Below are 22078 nucleotides of genomic sequence, written 5' to 3' on the forward strand. Positions count from 1 at the left end.
GTCGCTCAGTCCTCTGCACTGCGTTCACCCAGTCCTCTGCTGTCACCCAGTTCCCTGTTGTCGCTCAGTCCTCTGCCCTGCATTCACCCTGTCCTCTGAACTGCTGTCACCTAGCCCTCTGCTGTCACCCAGTCCCCTGTTGTCTCCCATTCGTCTGCCTATCACCCAGTCCCCTGATCTGCGTTCACCCAGTCCTCTGCCTGCTGTCACCCAGTCCTTGGCCCTGCTGTCACCCAGCCCCCTGTTGTCACCCAGCCCTCTGCCCTGCTGTCACCCAGCCCTCTGCCCTGCTGTCACCCAGCCCTCTGCCCTGCTGTCACCCAGCCCTCTGCCCTGCTGTCACCCAGCCCTCTGCCCTGCTGTGACCCAGTCCTCTGCCCTGCTGTCACCCAGCCCTCTGCTGTCATTCAGTGGCCTTTTGTTGCTCAGTCCTCTGCCCTGCTGTCACCCAGCCCTCTGCTGTCGCCCATTTCTCTAAAAAAAAGAATTTTAAATGTTGTCAACTATGCTCGCTGTGTACAACAGTTCAATGGGGGGGGGCAACAAACATCACAGGGGGGTATAGATAGGGCCGGTGCTAGACTATTTTGCGCCCATTTTATACCGTATAGAGGTATATAAATTATATTTTTAGCGGTTCAGAAGTTTTTTTTTGGGGGGGGGGGGGGCGCAAGTAGCTGGTCTCGCCTAGGGCGCAAAATAGTCTAGCACCAGCCCTGGCAATAGGTATATGGGCAGCAATAAACTCTATCATTGTGGTATTGCTCTTTTGTAGTTGTATTCCTTTACGTTTATTTTATACACATTTTGAGAAAAACGTTATTAGGAGATTTGAAATGTTATTGTTGATGCCTTTCCGGTAAAGTAACTGGAAAGCATAAAAGAAACCAGCTTGTAAATCAGTTCAGGGTGAAGTTAGCCAGAAAATCACTTTATATGAGATTTAATAATTTTATATATATATATATATATATATATACATATATATATATATATATATATATATATATATATATATATATATATATATATATATATATATATATATATATATATATATATATATATATATATATATATATATATATATATATATATATATATATTTATATATATGCGGTGTTATAGTAAACTAGTAAAATGTTGTCTAAAGAAACTTTTACATGTTCACTGCTAAAATTTGCATAATGTGCGATGGCTCTACTCTACCAAAGCTCAAACTGTAAGGGAGTGTGGGCTTCCTGTCCCTGGGTGACCCCCATTTGTTTGCCCACCTCTAGAAGAATATAATGGTACTGTAAGGGGTCATTCCCTTCTGATATTATTGCATTACTTCCATAATTATGAAGTATACTCAGAGCTTTTTTTCAGCTGGAACACAGGAGAATGCAGTTTCGGCACCTCCACCAATGAATGTATGTAATGGCAAGAGGTGCTGGGCTGTTCTGGAGGGCCTATTCATGCTGGCCACTGAGAGATCTATTGTCACTTCTGTGTTTTATTGTTGCAGGGGGGTCTATTGTTGCCGGGGAGGTCTATTGTTACTGGCAGGGAATCTATTATTGCTGGGGGTAAGTCTTATGTTGCTGGGGGGGAGGGGTGGCTGGGACTGATATGCTGTTGAGGGAGGGGTCTATTATTGCTGGCTTCTGGAGGGTCAATTGATGCTGGCTGTGGGGAGAATTGTTGTTGCTGCCGGGGGAGGGGTTATTTTGTTGCAAGGGGTTCATTGATTGGGGGGATCTGTAGTTGCTGGAGGTCTATTATTTCTGGCTGCAGGGGATCTATTTTAGTGCTTTTCTTGTTGTTAAGAAATTCCATACAGATGTTACCTGGTCCTGTATTCTCCAAAAAGGACAATACTGGGAGGTAGGTAGGGATGTAACCAATGTACGGTGCTCAGAGGTGGGTAGGGATGGAACCAAAGAATGGTGCTGGGAGGTGGGTAGGGTTGGAACCAAGGAACGGTGCTCGGAGGTGGGTAGGGATGGAACCAAGGTATGGTGCCCGGAGGTAGGTAGGGATGGAACCAAGGTACGGTGCTCGGAGGTGGGTATGGATGGAACCAAGGAATGGTGCTCGGAGGTGGGTAGGGATGGAACCAAGGTACGGGGCTCGGAGGTGGGTATGGATGGAACCAAGGAACGGTGCTCGGAGGAGGGTAGGGGCTCAGATCATATAGGGGGAGTACCTGCACCTATTCTCTGAGAAAAAAAGCCCTGAGTATAGTCAGAGATACAGAGATACAGTATTTTCCACAAATAAAAGTTGGGCATCCGGAGATTATGTTGGGTGTGTATGTGTGGAGAAAACACTGATACAAAGAAGCATTGGCACTTACAAGAGTACGACCACATACAGCCTTTTACTTATATGGCAGGCTGTACATTGCAGATGAGGCTGCCCGTGTAGGAAAACACTTGGCAATTACCCCAAATACCTCTTAAGGTCCCATGTGCATGAACCCCAGCAGAAAACAAGGTGCTCTGTAAATTGAAAAGCGGAGGGGATTTGACAGAATCACTTCTCTGTATGAGAGCCGCAGTTGTCAGTAAACACGACTGCTCTGAACATTTAACACAAATGACAAGTGGTAATTTTCTTCTCTTCAAAAAATTATACAGATCTTTGTAGCTGGAGTTCCATTTTAAATTCTGGTTATCTTTTGCATAAATCTTAAGTCAGATTTATATTGATGTGCCTGGGCAGCTTCTGAGATGAGCAAGAAGGAAATGTGCTAAAAACACTTACCTAGTCTTGGTTTTTTATATAGGCACCATCTCACTCTGACAGTCTTTAATTGCATTGACAGAGGAAGGGGGGTAATTGAGACAAGCAGATTTCAAACTTAATTCAAGAATCGTATTAAATAGTGTAATTTCTTCAGGATGAGTTTATGTATTTAGACACGGTATATAATAAAATATAAGTTCATTTCTTTACACTTGTCACTGCAGCTGTTCAGCAGCAATGCTGGGTGCATTGGTTGGCATGAAAATAGAAGGCCTTCCCATGATTACAAAGCTTTAAAATTAAATATTACAGTGAAAAATATGACAATACAAGCAGGTGAAATGTGAAAATGATGTCCATAGTTAAAGTTAGAAAACATGCCTTTAACATGCTATCATTCCATTTACAGGTGCTAGCGACAGGACTCAGTGGCCTCTACTCATCATTACCTACTAAGCTGGACGACAAAGGGGAAGAGTGGCATTGTCTAGTTAAAGAGGACTGGCTTCAAGTTCCAACACTCATACAGTTCATGAATTCTCTTGAGTTCTGCAATGCAGTAATACAGGTTAGAGAACGTGTTTTGTCACTCCATACCACAGAACTAATACACAAATAATTTTTACAATGGTTATTATTTTCATTACTACGTCATTTTGTCGACATGTATACAAATAAGCAGCATGTTATACAATTAGAATTATGCATATGCAAAGAAGTCCCTACTGGTCACATTTCTGTTTATCACTGCAAGTTGCTAATTGTGTTTTTGATCTTTTTTTTTATTTGGATTGTATAAAAATATAATTGCGTTCAAACCCAGTTCCTGTATAAGATAATTAAGGATAAGTGTTTTCTGCATGAGAAATGTTTTGTTTAAAATGCTAAGCCTATTATTTTTATTGCCAGGCACCCTCAGATGCTAAAGAACATTTGAAGGTCGCTGTGATATTATTACTTTGGGTCTGAAATTATATTTCCAGAAAGAGTGCATGTAGTTTATTATGCCTTACTTGTGTAATACTTAACCCCCTTGCATTGTGTTGCACAGGTCGGGCTGCCTGCTCTCACATGTTGTAAGCATTGTGTTCCTTTTGACCTTATTAATTTCTGTTTACCATTGATGTGAAAACCTCATAGAATTATTACTATGTTGCTCACAACCTCTAGCATTACAAGCTCTAGCATGTATCTTCAGACATAACATGGTTAAATCCAATCCAAGTTTAAAGGGAACATGTAGTTGCTTACTCCATAAAGTGAGAGATATTTACAAGTCAGGTGTTGGAAGTTCATGCGTTACTTGCCGTAAGCCATCAATTAAAATGAAAATCACTATCAAGGTTTCTTTGTCCTGTCTAGTGGTCAGAAATAGGTCTATGTGTCTCCTACCTGGTTTAGAAGAAATGCTTGTTGGCAGAGATATGTTACAGTTTGCCATTCAGTTATGGGTACCTGTCCTCAGGAAGGATGTGCTGGAACTGGAGAGAGTCCAGAGAAGGGCAACAAAGCTAAATAAGGGAATGGAGGACGTCAGCTATGGGGAAAGACTACTAACACTGAACTTATTCTCTCTGGAGAGGAGATGCTTGAGAGGGGATATGATGTCAATGTACAGATACCGTACTGATGACCCTAGCATAGGGAAAAAAAATATTCAGTAAAAGGGAATCTAAAAAGACACACGGCCATTCACTAAAACTGCAGAAGTGGTTTAACCTTAACCTGTGTAGAGGGTTCATTACTATTAGAGCGGTAAGGATGTTGAATTCTCTTCCACAAGCAGTGGTATCAGCAGGGAGCATCAATAATTTGAAAAAAGTATTAGGTGAGCACCTTAACGACCACAACATATAAGGGTATTCGTTGTACTATTGACATAAACACATACACACATACACACGCATCAAAGTTTGGACTGGATGGACTGGTGTCTTTTTTCAACCTCACCAATTATGTAGCTTTGTAACAAACTGAACAATACATTTTTTGCAAAACTATGCAAAAATGTCACATATAGGTTTCCAAGTATACAAATATAAGAGTTTACAAAAATATAGAGTCAACTGCACAATTCTTCTAAGGGATAACTAAAACCCCAAACAAATGCAATATAACAACGTAATTGATGTCATGGCTGCATTATACTTTTTCAGGCTTAAAACATTTTCAGCAAAATACAGAAAATAAAGCAAAAATCTCGTTACAAATGCATGGGGTTTTATAAGTTCCTCTTAGCTTAAATTGGTTGTTAAGTCAATTTTTCAAATCCCTGCCAGCCCCTTTGCAATAACAAGATGTACTACACATTGGGGGTTATTTACGAAAGGAAAATCCACTTTGCACCGCAAGTGCACTTGGAAGTGCAGTCGCTCTAAATCTAAGGGGTAGATCTGAAATGAGTGTAAGCTCTGCTGATTTTATCATCCAATCATGTGCAAGCTAAAATGCTGTTTTTTTTTTCCCTTGCATGTCCCTCTCGGACCTACAGCGACTTTACTTCCAAGTGCACTTGCAGTGCAAAGTGGATTTTCCTTTAGTAAATAACCCCCATTGCGTGTGTTTTTAAAAAAAAATTGGCAGCTAAATACCTTTTTTCATCTCGCTGATGTGCGGTCACATGATTGCCCACCGCTCTCCTTCCCCTATCTAAAGACTACAGTGGGCGTTGCTAAGTTTCCCCTCTGATGTCAGCCGGGCGGTCACATGACTACACATTAGTGATGTGAACAAAGGCATTTAGCTGCAGAATTAAATAACAAAAAACACACACACACTGTGTAGTGCATCTTGTTATTGCAGAGGGACTGGCAGGAATTCGAATCACTAACTTTTCCTAGATGAAATAGCGGCAGAAGGGGAGGGGCAGCGGAGGACATGGCTCACTACACAGACTCCCAAGCTGACAAGGAGAGAGAGAGGAGAGAGGGAGGAGAGAGGGGGAGAGAGGAGAGCAGCGGGATGACAGAGGCACGTAAAGTGACCAAGGTATCATGGATCAGCAGCCATAATTACCGTGGTCAGCACACTAAGGGGGACACAGAACCAGGCAGGATCAACCAGGTATATTACAACATAAAAAGGGACAAATTACACCACTTTTTACAAGAGTTACAAGCCTTTTATTTCTTTTGTAAACTTCTAGTTCCATCAGCCCTAATGTGTTAAAAAGAAGCTATGGTTGTTAAAGAGAAACAACCATATCTACCCAGGAATAGGAAGTGTGTTATTAATAAAATTACCAGATGACAAAAAAGAAAATAAAATGATTAAAAAAAATGAATGCAGGTACCACATCCAAGTGCTGGTAAGCTGCAATCTTACATTTTTGTTTTTGGTGTTAGATATGTTTTAACAATAATTCACTATCTGACTTGCACTGGATACGTTGCTGTGTTTCAGGCTTGGCAAATTCTATACAGGGTTCCATTACTCTTGTAACTTGTAGCAGTGTGTAGAAGAAATACTTGGCATCACAGCCAAAGAAATGACTGATTGCTACAGACTTGGACATAACGAACAGATAACAGTATAGCTAACAAGAAATGGCATTCCGAGGCCGCAGAGTTCTCTTGTGCAGAAGCAGTGTTTTGGCCTTTGTCCAGAATGCATTCTTACATTATACGGAGCTTTAGATGTAAACTACACAGGGGCTGCCAGTCCGAATGATGACGTGGGATTGGCTAAAAAGTTGCTAGTTTTAGCGTGCTTTCACACGGCTCCATTAAAAATTGCATGAAAATCGTGTTTTTTATTTGTCTCTGATGCGTTTTCTGGGTGCCTGACTCCCAGCACGCACCTGCAAAACATGAACACGTGACTCAACAAAATACACCAAAAACACAACCACAGTTTATGGTGCATTTTTAATGAATGCATTTTCCATTTATTTGAATGGGGAGCTGTGTTTTTGTTGTGGTTCTAAATAGGTGCACCAAAGATGAACCAGGCCACATTTAAAAAAAAAACATTTTCTGCACCTGCACCTTTTTTAGCAAGGTAAAAACACAGCAAAAACGCACCAGTGTGATAACAGCCATAAGTGGGGTAGATGGATATACAGTCAGCAATTCTAAGTCAAAAATACAAGTTTTTGGTATTAAAGCATCATGCATGCTGCACTTAAAAATTGTCTGTTTTTTGTTTGTTTTTTCCTGCCCCTCAATTTAGCCATGTTCACATAGAGTACTATATTTCTCACCGCCTCTAGCATATATGCAATTAGTGGACCTCCAGCTGTTGCAGAACTACAAGTCCCATGAGGCATTTCAAGACTCTGACAGCCACAAGCATGACACCCAGAGGCAGAGGCATGATGGGACTTGTAGTTTTGCAACAGCTGGAGGTCCACTAATTGCATATCCCTCTAGCATGTATCCTCAGACATAACATGGTCATTGCCGTAAGCCTTCAGCTGAAATGAAAATCACTATCAAGTTGAGGTTTCTTTGTTAATTGTCCCCTCTAGTGGTCAGAAATAGGGCTATAAACTTTTAAAATGTGTCTCCTACCTGGTTTAGAATACTGTAAATACTTGTTTGCAGAAATATGTTACACGTGCAATAATATATTTTTTTTTTTGGTAAATCTAAATAAGTTCCCAAGTATACAAATATAATGGCTTACAAACATATAGACTATACTGCAAATTCTTCTAGGATAACTAAAACCCAAAACAAATGCAATGTAACAATGTCATTTATATGATGGCTGCATTATTCTTTATTCAGGCTTAAAACATTTTCAGCAAGTACAGAAATCAAAGTAAAAATCTTGCTAGAAATGCATGGTTTGGTAGCTTACGTTTGCAGGGAGGAGCATTTAGAGGCAGAAAAAAAAGCATCACTTGCGTGTTTAGAGAGGAGCATTTGGGCAGAAAAAAATGCACATATACATGCATGCTTATGCACATTTGCCCGTTAATGTATTCTACTGGCCAAAATAAATTAATATTCTGTCCAATGGAATTCCTGAAGGCACATACAAGCATGCAAACCGGTATAAAAATTGTGAAAAATTTGTTTTTTACTGGATTTTCTAAGCTACTCCTGTAAGGAGGAAAGGCAACCAAAGGAACACAATTTGCATGAAGCCTAAATATTATGAGGAGCTGGATTATGATACATTTAGAAGGTAATTGTTTTAAATGTATATTTGAATAGTAGACCCAACTCTGCAATATATGCAGAATTTTTTAGTAATGAAAACATATAGTATATGTTTGAGTATTTTTGTCTGGTGCCCTTTAAATATTGGATACCAAACCTTGTGCACAATACAATAGAAGACTGAAAACTTTTTTCACATTTTGACAGTCATCATTTCCCAGGAGTCAATGGGCAGGACTGTGTGACAAAAAAGCCATTATTTCTCGACAGGAACTCACGCGATTTAAGGCAGATCTATCTATCTATGTTGCCATAACAATGGGGCAGGACCTTCTTCCATTGCCGCCCATTGTTATGGCAACTTGATAAACAATCGGCTCTACGGCCGCCGGAGCACCGTGCATGCGAGAGAACGAGAGGTGCATGTTGATTACCCAGCATGCACCTTTCGATCGGTTATCCAGGAAGAGGTTGCGATTGGGCTTCATATGCCCACACGCATCATGGCAATGGCCAAAAGAGGAATAGCTAAATCGTAAGATTAAAAAAAATATATGATTACTATCCACTAGCATATACATATATAGTTTATGTTCGTAATTAATGCAGTGTGAGTGGATGCCTGGAAAAAAAATAAAACATTTCGGTGGCCGGAATTCCGCTTTAACATCCTAATTGTGACCTGTCAGTCATCTGACAGCTTTGCAAACCAGACCGGAATGTTCTTGTAATCACTCTATTAATTGTTTTGTGGTCACAGGGCTGGGGTAATCAACCACAGTTGCGGTGAAACTACAGATCCCATGAGGTTATTTAAGACCAACAGCTTCAGGCATGACTCCCAAATGCCTCATAGGATTTGTAGTTTCACCACAGCTGGAGTGTAGAGGTTGTCTACCTCTGGTTCAGAGTATTAAATACTGCAGAAAGAACTTGGAGAATAAAGGTGGGACACTCACCATTGTGTCTTGCAATTAATGTTATTGATTACATAGAGAAGTGCCATTTTGGTAGTGGATCATTCCCAAATGCTGACTTATGCCGCGTACACACGACCGGTTTTCCTATCGGAATAAACTCCCTAGGTTTTTCCGACGGAGTTCCGACAGAGTCCCACTGAAACTGTCATGGGTACACACGATCACACCACACACAAGTCCAATCGTTAAGAAAGCAGTGACGTACAGCGTGTATGATGGGACTAGAAAAAAGAAGTTCAATAGCCAGTAGCCAATAGCCTCCATCTCATACTTGCTTCAGAGCCTGCGTTGTTTTTGGTCCATCAAAACAGCATACAGATGAACGGTTTTCCCGATAGGAATTGGTTTCCTATGTTCTATTTCTAGGTCCGTCAGAATTTTCATTAAAAAAAAGTCAGGTGAGGCATACACACGATCGGAATATACGATTAAAAGATTCTGTCTGACTTTTTCTGTCGGACATTCCGCTCATGTGTTGTTTGCTGGATAGCAGATGTACTTTTAAATTAGTTTCAATAAGAAGAGTAAGTTAGAAAATGTCTTTAGTTAGTTAGGGCTCATTTACACTTGCTTTATCTTCAATGCACACTAAAGCTCCTACAGCTTCAACAAGCTTTTATAATGTGTTTTTGATGCTTCGGTGGTGCTTCGGTGAGGCTTCGTGGTGCTTCAATGAGGTTTCGGTGATGCTCTTTTGAAGCTTTGTTAAAGCTTGGCAGATGCCCTGTGTGTGTTGATATCTCACACTTGAGCTGAATTAAAGCCTCTCAAAAGCCGCAGGTGCTTCAAGCAAGCTTCAAATGAGCTTTGCCATAGAGTTCTATGGAGCCTATGAAGACACTTTGAAGCACCACTAAAGCTACATGGGGTATAATTTTTGAAGGGAAGCCAAGGCAAAGCAAACACAAGGTGTAAACAGGACTGTAAGCCATTTTGTTTAGTGACAGGAGCTTTGACTGGCGTTAAGAGAGCTATAACAAAGTGTGTCCCAAGCCTTATTTTGTAGCAAGTGTAAACTAGCCCTTACTGCTTCAGAACATAGTGTAGAATGGGTTTGATTGTTACCTCTATCAGTGTTTCTGCAAATAGCTCTAACTGCAGTGAGCCCTGTTATGTTGTAGAAAACGCGAGAAATCATCTCAGTGCACTGCACTAAGGGCCGGTGTACAACAGATGCAGTCCATGCTTTAAAAATGCATGGACAGGAGGTTATATTTGTTCCAATGGCATAGTTCACACCAGTGCAGTGCATTCCAGTGCAGTTAAAAAAATTCGAACATGCTGGATTTTTTCTGCACTGAACTGTACTGGAATATAGCAAAATGAATAAAAAAAGCATCGGATGCATTACAGAAAGAAACTTTGGGGGAAAAAAAGGGAAAAAAACATACTGAAACGCACTGAAAACGCATCAAAAATGCTTGTGCAGAAACACGTCCTAACTGAGTTTCTGTGGTGTGAACTGTAAGCAAAAACGCATCTGAAACGCATCCAGAGTGCGTGTTTGTGGAGTGAACCAACCCTTAAGGCAAACCTCCAAACTTTCTGAGATGAGAAAGAGAGTAAACTTTCAGCACAAAGTATATAGGTAAAAGACACACAGCTACGTGAACCAGGAACAATTAATATACTAAAAATGATTGGTTAGGTGCCTTTTTTGCCTGCCCCCACTCTTCTTTTATGCTGGGTTTCCAAAATATAACAAATGCTAAGTATTTTGAGGTTAGATGAAAGGTTTATTGTTATACAACCATTTTGGTAGTTAAAGGGGTTGTAAACCCTCCTTTAAAAAAACAAAAAAAAACAAACATGCCATACTTTGTCATACTTACCTCCACTGTACAGTTAGTTTAGCACAGAGTGGCCCCGATCCTCGACTTCTGGGGTCCCCCGGCCGTGCTGGTAGCTCCTCCCCCCATTGAGTGGCCACATTGGAGAAGGCTCTCCTAAGGTGGACACCCGTGCGGGCGCGTTCCCAAGTCCTGCATCTGTGTACATTCACATAGAATGCAGGACTGGGCCTTGCCCCCCGTCACCCATGTTATTGGATTTCATTGACAGCAGCGGGAGCCAATGGCTACGCTGCTATCAATCTATCCAATCAAGAGCCGGGACAATGGGCAGAGAGGCAGATTGTGTCTCTGCCGACGGAACGAACGGGCTCAGGTGAGTAAAACGGGGGGCTGGGAGGCCGGTGAGTGTCAAAAGTTTTTCACCTTAATGCATCGTATGCATAAACGCGACGGTTTACAACCCCTTTAAGTGCATTTTCTTTAGAGAGGTCTACACATAAACCCAAATAGCATGATAACTGAGGAGGAAAGAGGGATTGTGTTCTAAAAAGGACAATCACTTCAAATGAGGGACAGTTGGGAACTATGCAAAAGGACCTGCTGAACAAGGACCCTCATCACATGATGAGGTTGAGGCCTCCAATTATTTTTATTCTATCTGCTTTACTGATACTGTCAGAGTTTACATAGACCTTCTATATTCCTTTCATGAGTGCTGGGTCTTATGATGTAACTGTTACAAAGGTGACCACAAAGGTACATCTAACCTAAGGATTAGGAGGGCGGTATACAACGAAGGGGATAAAATAAGGCAAGAACTGAAACTAGATGTGCACAATAAAAATCTAATTGTGAGGCAAGCAGGTAAATAATCAAGATTTAGATAAAATGGAAAATGGTATATATTAATGACTGTGGTGGTTCAGGGCTTCTTGCTATAGAAGTCATATTTTACATTACATTTTACATTACTGTGCCATTTGTTTTGTATATAAAACCTTTGTATAACTGCTACTATTTACTACCCCAACATAGGTATTTGAGGTATGAGGTATTTGAGTAGATTTGAAAAAACTTCACAGAGGTTTAAAACTTGAGCCTACTGTGTGTACAGAGTGCAAGAGTCAGAAGTATGTAATGTGCAGAGTGTACGTTTGCTGGAATATGTAACTTAGAGTGCAGGGGTCAGAAGTGAGTAAAGCACAAACAGTTGAGGTGTATTTAATGTCAACAATCCAGATAAAACAGATGTGTGCTACGTGTAAGTAAGTGGTCCAGTACAGTAATAAAAAAAATAAAACAGTCCAGGGCACTCACAAATTGTCACCCTTCTTTATTTAATCATAGATTCCAAAGGCGAAATTAAAACATGTCCAACCAACAAATGTTTCTAGGGCGAAGTATGCTTTTCAAGGCAGCATAAATACAGTATATAAAAACATGTGCTTTGCATGAGAAAATCTCATTGACTGGATGTATTTTAGCCTTTAACAGGTATGATTAAATAAAGAAAAGTGATTTGTTGTGAGTGCTCTGGACTCAGCAGGGGTCAGAAATGTATATAGCCCAATACACAGCACCCCCCCCCCCCTATTTCAGAACCATTCTTATACGCATAGTACAGACAATATGCACACATGCTGTATACACATGTACAAGTAGACATGCACACACATGTATATACAATTTGATGTGTAGGAGGAGCCAGTTGATTAATACCCAAGAAGGAAGAACGGCACACGACCGTTGAAAATGTTAGAGTTATTATTCGACTCAGTGGAAATAATTTTCTTTGGAAATAATAATTAACACTTGAAGAACAGTGGCAAAGTTCTAGATTCAAAATCTCAAAGCAATGCAATGTTAGAGTCTCTATAAGTGTTAGGCAGGCCAGAGATATATGTGGCACTTAGAAGTCTGATAAACAGATATATAGATCTATTTCACAGCTCTAGGGCCCCAGCGGTATTATAGCCTGCAGCAATATCCCTGTTCTTGCCCCCCCTCATCAGTAACCTTTCCCTAATGTTAATTACACTGTCCCTATCCAGTGTGACTCCTGTCCCTACACAAATGCAGTGGAGTAGTGCTATTAATGAATATTTCCTTCACTAAATTTGGCTGCTGAGGTCATCCAGTGTTGCAACTTCAAATTGGACTGCTGCTCCCCTGTTGACACCTAGGTAGGCTTCAGAAGAAGTCTCATTCTCCATTCCCTCTTTACAGTGACCAGCAACACAGCACCACCCACAGAGGGGAAGGCAAACTATATCTCCCTATAGACACACACCCTGTATACAAACATGTTATACACACACACACACACACACACACACACACACACACACTTACCCCTCTGGTGACATGGCTGGCTGTCCTTTCAGCAGTTCTTTTGTGATTTTCATGGATAAGTGATAGCCACAAATCTAACCTTATGCAAGTATAAAGAAGGGACAGTAAGCTCTGCACTCTCTGCAGATATTGTAAAAAAAAAAAAAAAAAAAAATTCTAATGCCCCGTACACATGATCGGACTTTCCACCAACAAAACCGTGGATTTTTGTTCGAAGGATGTTGGTTCAAACTTGTCTTGCATACACACGGTCACACAAATGTTGGTCAACAATTCCGAATGTGGGAACGTGGTGACGTACGTATAACAAGCTGAAGCTCAATAGCCAGTGCGGCTCCTTCTGCTTGATTCTGAGCATGCGTGAACTTTTGTGCTTCGGACTTGTGTACACACGATCAAAAATTCTGACAACAGAGTTTTGTTGGCGGAAAATTTGAGAATCTGCTATCAAACATTTGTTGGCAGAAAGTCCGACAGCAAATGTTCGATGGAGCATACACACGGTCAGACTTTCCGACAACACACAGCCAATATTTCCCATCGGAAAATCCAACCATGAGTACGCAGCATAAGGCCGCGTACACACGGGCGGACTGTTCGCCCAACCTTGTCCGCTGAACAGTGTTTGGGCGGACAGTCCGCTCGTGTGTGGGCTTTCAGCGGACAGTCTCAGCGGACAGTTGGACGGACAAAGTCTTTCGGAAATTCCGAAAAACTGTCCGCTGAAACTGTGTTTGAGCGAACAGTCCGCCCGTGTGTGGGCTTGTCCGCTGTACTTTCGAAATGAGCGGACTGTTCCCGCTCGGAAAGTCCGCCCATTTCAAGCGCGTGTACAGGTAGGCGGGGCCCGCGAAGGAGACGTCGCGGGCTCCGCCGCCTGGAATGGGCTTAAAGGGGAACCCCAACGCCGAAAAAAATCGGCGTGGGGGTTCCCCCCAAGTCCACACCAGACCCTTGTCCGAGCACGCTACCCGGCCGGCCAGGAAAGGGGGGCGAGCGAGCGCGCCCCCCCTCCTGAGCCGTACCAGGCCGCGTGCCCTCAACATGGGGGGTGCCTTGGGGAAGGGGGGGCCGCGCGGCCCCCCCACCCCAAAGCACCTTGTCCCCATGTTGATGAGGACAAGGGCCTCTTCCCGACAACCCTGGCCGTTGGTTGTCGGGGTCTGCGGGCGGGGGGCTTATCGGAATCCGGGAGCCCCCTTTAAGAAGGGGGCCCCGGATACCGGCCTCCCACCCTATGTGAATGAGTATGGGGCACAATGTACCCCTACCCATTCACCTGTGAACTAAAGTACAATAAAAAACACAACACAGAGAAAAAATATTTTATTGCACAGCTCCGGGGGTCTTCCGTCTTCGGGGGTCTTCTCGCCGGACTCCTCCGCTATGTGTGTGTAGCTCTTTTGCTAGCGGAGGAGTCCGGCTTTCTTCCTCCCCGCCGCCGGCCTCTTCTCCCGACTTCGGGGGTCTTGTCCCCCTCTTCGGTTCTTCTGCCGGGCCACCGCGCCTGGTCCGGTGGCCCGGTCTTCTGTCGCCGTCTTCCGTTCTTCTGTCGCCGCCTTCGGTTCTTCTGCCGGGCCACCGCGCCTTCTTGTAGCTCTTTTACCGGCGGTGGCCCGGTCTTCTGTCGCCGCTGTCGTCGCCGCCGCCGCCGCCGCCGCCTTCCGTTCTTGTTCTTCTTCTTGTTCTTCTTCTTCTCCTGGAGATGTTGACTCGACGAGCTCTCCGGCCGGAATGCCAGGGACACGCTCCGCTGCCACTTATATAGTGACAATGGGGCAGTGTCACATGGTATATGTCACATGGGTTGGTCACATGGGTTGATGTCACATGGGGACTATGACATCGTAAGGGGGCGGGGTCACCATGTGACCAACCCATGTGACATATACCATGTGACACCGCCCCATTGTCACTATATAAGTGACCGCACAGCGCGGCTCTGGCATTCCGGCCGGAGAGCTCGTCGAGTCAACATCTCCAGGAGAAGAAGAAGAACAAGAAGAACAAGAACGGAAGGCGGCGGCGGCGGCGACGACAGCGGCGACAGAAGACCGGGCCACCGCCTGTAAAAGAGCTACAAGAAGGCGAGGTGGCCCGGCAGAAGAACCGAAGGCGGCGACGGAAGACGGCGACAGAAGACCGGGCCACCGGACCAGGCGCGGTGGCCCGGCAGAAGAACCGAAGAGGGGGACAAGACCCCCGAAGTCGGGAGAAGAGGCCGGCGGTGGGGAGGAAGAAAGCCGGACTCCTCCGCTAGCAAAAGAGCTACACACACATAGCGGAGGAGTCCGGCGAGAAGACCCCCGAAGACCCCCGGAGCTGTGCAATAAAATATTTTTTTTGTGTTGTGTTTTTTATTGTACTTTAGTTCACAGGTGAATGGGTAGGGGTACATTGTACCCCATACTCATTCACATAGGGTGGGAGGCCGGTATCCGGGGCCCCCTTCTTAAAGGGGGCTCCCGGATTCCGATAAGCCCCCCGCCCGCAGACCCCGACAACCAACGGCCAGGGTTGTCGGGAAGAGGCCCTTGTCCTCATCAACATGGGGACAAGGTGCTTTGGGGTGGGGGGCCGCGCGCCCCCCCCCTTCCCCAAGGCACCCCCCCATGTTGAGGGCACGCGGCCTGGTACGGCTCAGGAGGGGGGGCGCGCTCGCTCGCCCCCCTTTCCTGGCCGGCCGGGTAGCGTGCTCGGACAAGGGTCTGGTGTGGACTTGGGGGGAACCCCCACGCCGATTTTTTTCGGCGTTGGGGTTCCCCTTTAAGCCCATTCCAGGCGGCGGAGCCCGCGACGTCTCCTTCGCGGGCCCCGCCTACCTGTACACGCGCTCGAAATGGGCGGACTTGCCTCCGCCTTACGTGGGCGAGTCCGTTCATTTCAAAAGTTGAGCGAACTGTTTGCCCAACCTTGTTCGTCAAACAGTCCGCTCGTGTGTGGGCAAGTCCGCTCATGCAAATTTTGAGCGGACTGTTTGATGAAACTGTTTGCCGAACAAGGTTGGGCGAACAGTCCGCCCGTGTGTACGCGGCCTTAGAGTTTCAGTTTAATGACTGAAGGTCACTTTGTTTTATTATAGCTACATTGTTTTATCTTTTCAGGTGGCACATCCACTTATACGGGCTCAACTAGTGGACTATATTTACAATGGTTTCCTTTTGCCAGTGATGGCTCCTGCATTACACAAGGTTAGTGAATTTGCGTAAAATATTTATCTTAATGTGAAGATCTCAATCTGCAATAATGAACACTTCTGAAGGTTATTGGTGCAGAGAAGACCTGCAATGTCTGATCCTTGTCTGAATGTCACAAGTAGTTCACTATGTACAGATCCACTAAACTATCGGGGATCAATAAACATGAGAAAAGGGGTTGTATATTCTCATGAAAGATTTTTTCATAAACATGCAAGCTTGGACTGTTCTAGTGTGTGTGGCCATAGCTACAGATGAAGCAGGAGAAACAACAGGAAGGTATCTCCTTTGACTGAATAATCCAAGATGGGCACTTCCTATTTCACCAAGATCAGCAAATTGGGAATATCAGTGGAAACCTGTTGGTGGTGCTCATAGACATGGGTATAATTTCATGTATATTGGTGCCTTGGCTCATGACTCTTGGCAGGCTCTCTTCATCAGCTGTAACATACAGACAGATTTAAATGTTTTGAATACAAGATAAGCGAGCAATTCGAGAATTTAAATGCTGAAATGTGCTGTAATCCACTAGGGCTCCTTCTTAAATGACAGAAAGTGAAGTACCTTTGTTCTCCTAGAGACTCCAGAAGTGCGATCAAGCGATTAATTTAGTGACTATTAAGAGTGTTCTCTATGATGCAGAAATAATTGACCTCGTCAGCAGCAATAATGCTAATACTATGGCTCAGAGGACTGTGTTGCCTAATGCAGTTAACCCATGGCCTGTTTTTGAAATAGAGATCTATTGTTGCTTTTGCCTTTTTGCACAAATTCTAAATCTTTAAAGATGGATTCTTTCTTGACACACATTTTCACAAAATGTCTGACGTTTTCTTGCCATGTGTAGCAGGTCTTTTACTGAACAGAAACTGATAGTTGCAATTTTTCAAATGATCTATAAGTAATTCTGTAAGATGCCAGTGATATATGATTTATCCTAAAAGTGCAGACATTTGCTTGCTTTCTGGATAAATTACTAATAAATGCTACAGTTTGTTACTTAATACCAACCAATGACATACCGATACATTGCTGGATTGGAAGAATGATATCTCAGTAATCGCTGCAGCTGCATCAATGATCGAGTTATAATTTTTTAGGTCTGGTGATTCCCTTCTATGTAAAAGTAATCCTAGTGGCTAAGAAGCTGCTGGATTACTTTTACAGGCAGTGGAAGGGGGTCGCACCCCCTCCTGCCGCCACCACCTTTACCAGGCTCTCCCATGCGATTAGGGAGTCCGGTAAGTAAATGAACAGTGGCATCCGGTTCCTGGGACACTGAGAGGAATTGATGTTGTTCCTACCACTGTGTGACCTTAGAAACTGGAAGCGACAATGATTTAATTATTTCTGGTTTTGATGTAACTAAGCCCTTACCAGCTTGAACAAGCATCTGATCTGAAAAAAGGTGAATAAGGCACCTGGACTGGATAGCATACACCGACAGGTCCTAAAGAAACTGAGCTCTGTCATTTTAAAGGCATTGTTTCTAATTTTTAGCGACTTTTTAATGACTGACATAGTAACACTGAATTGGCATAAGGCCAATGTGGTGCCTATATTTAAATAAAGGAAAAAGTAATTATAGACCTTGTTAGTTTAACTTCTATAGTCAGGAAGATACTGGAGAGATTTTAATAAAAGATCACATAGATGAGTTTTTGCTAGAAAGATAATAATATTTTAAGCAATAGCCTGCATGGGTTCATGAAAGACAGAAGTTGTTAAACAAATCTGATTTCTTTTTATGAGGATTACCTCCTCCTTAGGCCGCGTACACACGGGCGGACTGTCTGCCCAACTTAGTCCGCCGAAACACATTTGAGCGGACAGTCCGCTCGTGTGTGGGCTTCAGCGGACTTTTTCAGCGGACAGTCTGGCGGACTAAGTCTTTCGGAATTTCCGTAAGATTGTCCGTCCAAACTTGGTTTGAGCGGACAGTCCGCCCGTGTGTGTGCCAGTCCGCTGTACTTTCGAAATGAGCGGACTTTTCCCGCCCGGAGAAAAGTCTGCTCATTTCGAGCGGGTATCCAGGTAGGCGGGGCACGCGACGGAGACGTCGCGGGCCCCGCCGCCTGGTATGGACTTAAAGGGGAACCCCAATGCCGAAAAAAATTGGCGTGGGGGTGCCCCCCAAGTCCACAACAGACCCTTGTCCGAGCACGCTACCCGGCCGGCCAGGAAAGGGGGGCGAGCGAGCGCCCCCCCTGAGCCGTACCAGGCCGCGTGCCCTCAACATGGGGGGTGCCTTGGGGAAGGGGGGCCGCGCGGCCTCCCCACCCCAAAGCACCTTGTCCCCATGTTGATGAGGACAAGGGCCTCTTCCCGACAACCCTGGCCGTTGGTTGTCGGGGTCTGCGGGCGGGGGGCTTATCGGAATCCGGGAGCCCCCTTTAATAAGGGGGCCCCGGATACCGGCCCCCCCACCCTATGTGAATGAGTATGGGGTACAATGTACCCCTACCCATTCACCTGTGAAAAAAAGTACAAAAAAAAACACAACACAGGGTTAAAATATTTTATTGCACAGCTCCGGGGGTCTTCCGTCTTCGGGGGTCTTCTCGCGGGACTCCTCCGCTATCTTCTTGTAGCTCTTTTGCTAGCGGAGGAGTCCGGCTTTCTTCCTCCCCGCCGCCGGCCTCTTCTCCCGACTTCGGGGGTCTTGTCCCCCTCTTCCGGTCTTCTGTCGCCGCTGTCACTGTCGCCGCCTTCCGTTCTTCTTCTTCTTCTTCTTCTTCTTCTTCTTCTCCAGGAGATGTTGCCTCGAAGATCTCTCCGGCCGGAATGCCAGAGCCGCGCTGCGCGGCCACTTATATAGTGACAATGGGGCGGTGTCACATGGTATATGTCACATGGGTTGGTCACATGGGTTGATGTCACATCGTAAGGGGGCGGGGTCACCATGTGACACCAACCCATGTGACATATACCATGTGACACCGCCCCATTGTCACTATATAAGTGACCACGCAGCGCGGCTCTGGCATTCCGGCCGGAGAGATCGTCAAGGCAACATCTCCTGGAGAAGAAGAAGAAGAAGAAGAAGAAGAAGAACGGAAGGCGGCGGCGACAGCGACAGCGGCGACAGAAGACCGGGCCACCGCCTGTAAAAGAGCTATAAGAAGGTGCGGTGGCCCGGCAGAAGAACCGAAGAGGGGGACAAGACCCCCGAAGTCGGGAGAAGAGGCCGGCGGCGGGGAGGAAGAAAGCTGGACTCCTCCGCTAGCAAAAGAGCTACAAGAAGATAGCGGAGGAGTCCGGCGAGAAGACCCCCGAAGACGGAAGACCCCTGGAGCTGTGCAATAAAATATTTTAACCCTGTGTTGTGTTTTTTTTTGTACTTTTTTTCACAGGTGAATGGGTAGGGGTACATTGTACCCCATACTCATTCACATAGGGTGGGGGACCGTTATCGGGGGCCCCCTTATTAAAGGGGGCTCCCGGATTCCGATAAGCCCCCCACCCGCAGACCCCGACAACCAACGGCCAGGGTTGTCGGGAAGAGGCCCTTGTCCTCATCAACATGGGGACAAGGTGCTTTGGGGTGGGGGGGGCACGCGGCCCCCCCTTCCCCAAGGCACCCCCCATGTTGAGGGCACGCGGCCTGGTACGGCTCAGGAGGGGGGGGGGGGCGCTCACTCGCCCCCCTTTCCTGGCCGGCCGGGTAGCGTGCTCGGACAAGGGTCTGTTGTGGACTTGGGGGGCACCCCACGCCGTTTTTTTTCGGCGTTGGGGTTCCCCTTTAAATCCATTCCAGGCGGCGGGGCCAGCGACGTCTCCTTCGTGGGCCCCGCCTACCTGGAGACGCGCTCGAAATGAGCGGACTTTCCTCCGCGTGTGTGGGCGAGTCCGTTCATTTCAAAAGTAGAGCGGATTGTATGGCGTACTTAGTCCGCCGTATTAGTCCGCTCAAAAAGTGCCGTGTGTGGGCAAGTCCGTTCATTCAAAAGTTTGGACGGACTGTCTGTCGGATTGTCTGACGAACTTAGTTGGGCAGACAATCCGCCCGTGTGTACGCGGCCTTAGGCAAAGGAGAGGCTGTGAATATAGCATATTTGTATTTTGCAAAAGCGTTTGACACAGCTTCCCACACACAGCTAATGTGTAAGGTAAAATCTATAGGCTTGGAAAAATCAGTTAGTAAATGGATAGAAAACTGGCAAAAAGACCCCATTCAGAGTAGTGGTTAATTAATGAATTGAATGGTCTAAGGTTATTAGTGGTGTACCCTAAGGTTCAGTGTTGGGACCTTTACTTTTTAATATATTTATAAAAGATATAAGGTCTGGGATTAAAAAGTAGCATTTCGGTCTTTGCCTATGACACCAAGCTATGCAGTGGAATAACATCCTTAAACAGTTCCTGACTGGCTCACATAGATTTACTACGGCACAATGGCAAGGCTGCGCGAAACCCCGTATGGGTACAAGGTCTCCTTTAAGAGCTGCCAGAGGGTGCGTGCACACTGCATGGCGGGAGACCCGATGCGCCGCCAGCCATGAGTGATCGCGTGCACGACAGCCAGCATTTACACACACAAATCCTTATTCTGTCAGGGAAGAGACGACATATAGTTTGTTCCTAAGTAGGAATAACGATAAGTCTCCTCCCCCAGTCAATCACATCCCCATACAGTTAGAAACACTAACTAGGGAACACATTTAACCCCTTGATCGCCCCTAGTGATAACCCCTTCCCTACCAGTGACATTTACACAGTAATTAGTGCATATTTATAGCACTGATAGCTGTATCAATTTGTCAAAAGTCCCAAAAATGTGTCAAAATGTGTCAAAAGTATCCAATCTGTCTGTCAAAAATGTTGCAGTACCGCTAAAAATCGCGGATTTCTGCCATTACTAGTAAAAAAAAAATGACATGAAAATACCATAAATCTTTCCCATAGTTTGTAGACTCAATATATGCTTATTGTGTGTTTTTTTTTACCAAAAATATGTAGAAGAATATATTTTGGCCTAAACTGATGAAGAAATCAGTTTTTTAACATTTTGGGGATATTTATTATAGCAAAAAGTAAAAAATATTGTTTTTTTTCAAAAATTTTCGCTTTTTTTTTGTTTATAGCGTAAAAAATAAAAACCGCAGAGGTTATCAAATACCACCAAAAGAAAGCTCTATTTGTGGGGAAAAAAAGCACCCACATTTCGTTTGGGTACAGTATTGGGGTAAAATTTTCCGAGGCTGACGTGGTTAAAGGATTTCTCCAATTTACAAGCCAACCTCAATGAACTGTTTAATTGAACTGTTTAATTGGGCAACTGTGTGGCAAATGAGGTTTAATGTTGATAAATGTAAAGTTATGCACTTGGGGGCTAAAAATATGCATGCCTACAACTGGGGGAATCAATGGTGGAGAAGAATCTGGGTGTTCTGGTAGATCATAAGCTTAATAATAGCATGCAATGCCAAACTGCAATTTCCAAAATGAGCAAAGTCCTTTCTTGTATTTAAAGAGGTATGGACTCCAGAGACTGAGAGAGAGAGAGATGATTTTGCCCCTGTAGAAATCATTAGTAAGGGGGGCGTGGCCTGAGGTGCAATGGAGTAGGACGTCTGCGGTGTGAGCTCCGCTCATCCACACTCCTGATTCTACTATCCTGCACCATCCTTCCTCCACATAACATCTGGATGACCCTGCCTCACCCCTCGCTCTAGCCCTGAAGCCGTCTGTCCGTTTTGAATGCCGCACGGACCCGCGCCGGTAAGCTCTGCATGCCTGGGGACTGCCTGTAGGAAAGACCGCGGCTTCGGCCTAGTCGCCGGTCCGGCGGCCATCTTGCTTCACCCGGCGGCAGCTTTCTTGGGCCTTTTCTGTCCTCCGATCCACCCCGGAATCGCTGCAACATACCCCCGGCTACCGGACTGCCCTCGGCCGCGAGTGTAGTGCCGCTC

At 44.9% G+C, this 22078-nt stretch overlaps 1 protein-coding gene across 4 annotated transcripts in view; it reads left to right on the top strand.

The window, feature by feature from the left end:
- Positions 1-22078, top strand: part of FHIP1A (FHF complex subunit HOOK interacting protein 1A) — a 362353-nt gene that overhangs the window by 235983 nt on the left and 104292 nt on the right. For all 4 annotated transcript variants that reach the window (XM_077477033.1, XM_077477031.1, XM_077477030.1 and 1 more), the window contains 2 exons: positions 3143-3301; positions 16071-16157. In XM_077477033.1, coding sequence (XP_077333159.1) covers positions 3143-3301; positions 16071-16157 — 246 coding nt within the window. The remainder of the gene's footprint in view (positions 1-3142; positions 3302-16070; positions 16158-22078) is intronic.

The sequence above is a fragment of the Lithobates pipiens genome, unplaced genomic scaffold (assembly GCF_037356315.1).
Source record: "Lithobates pipiens isolate NorthernLeopardFrog02 unplaced genomic scaffold, aLitPip1_a1.2 Scaffold_13, whole genome shotgun sequence".
In the NCBI taxonomy this organism is placed as follows: Eukaryota; Metazoa; Chordata; class Amphibia; order Anura; family Ranidae; genus Lithobates; species Lithobates pipiens.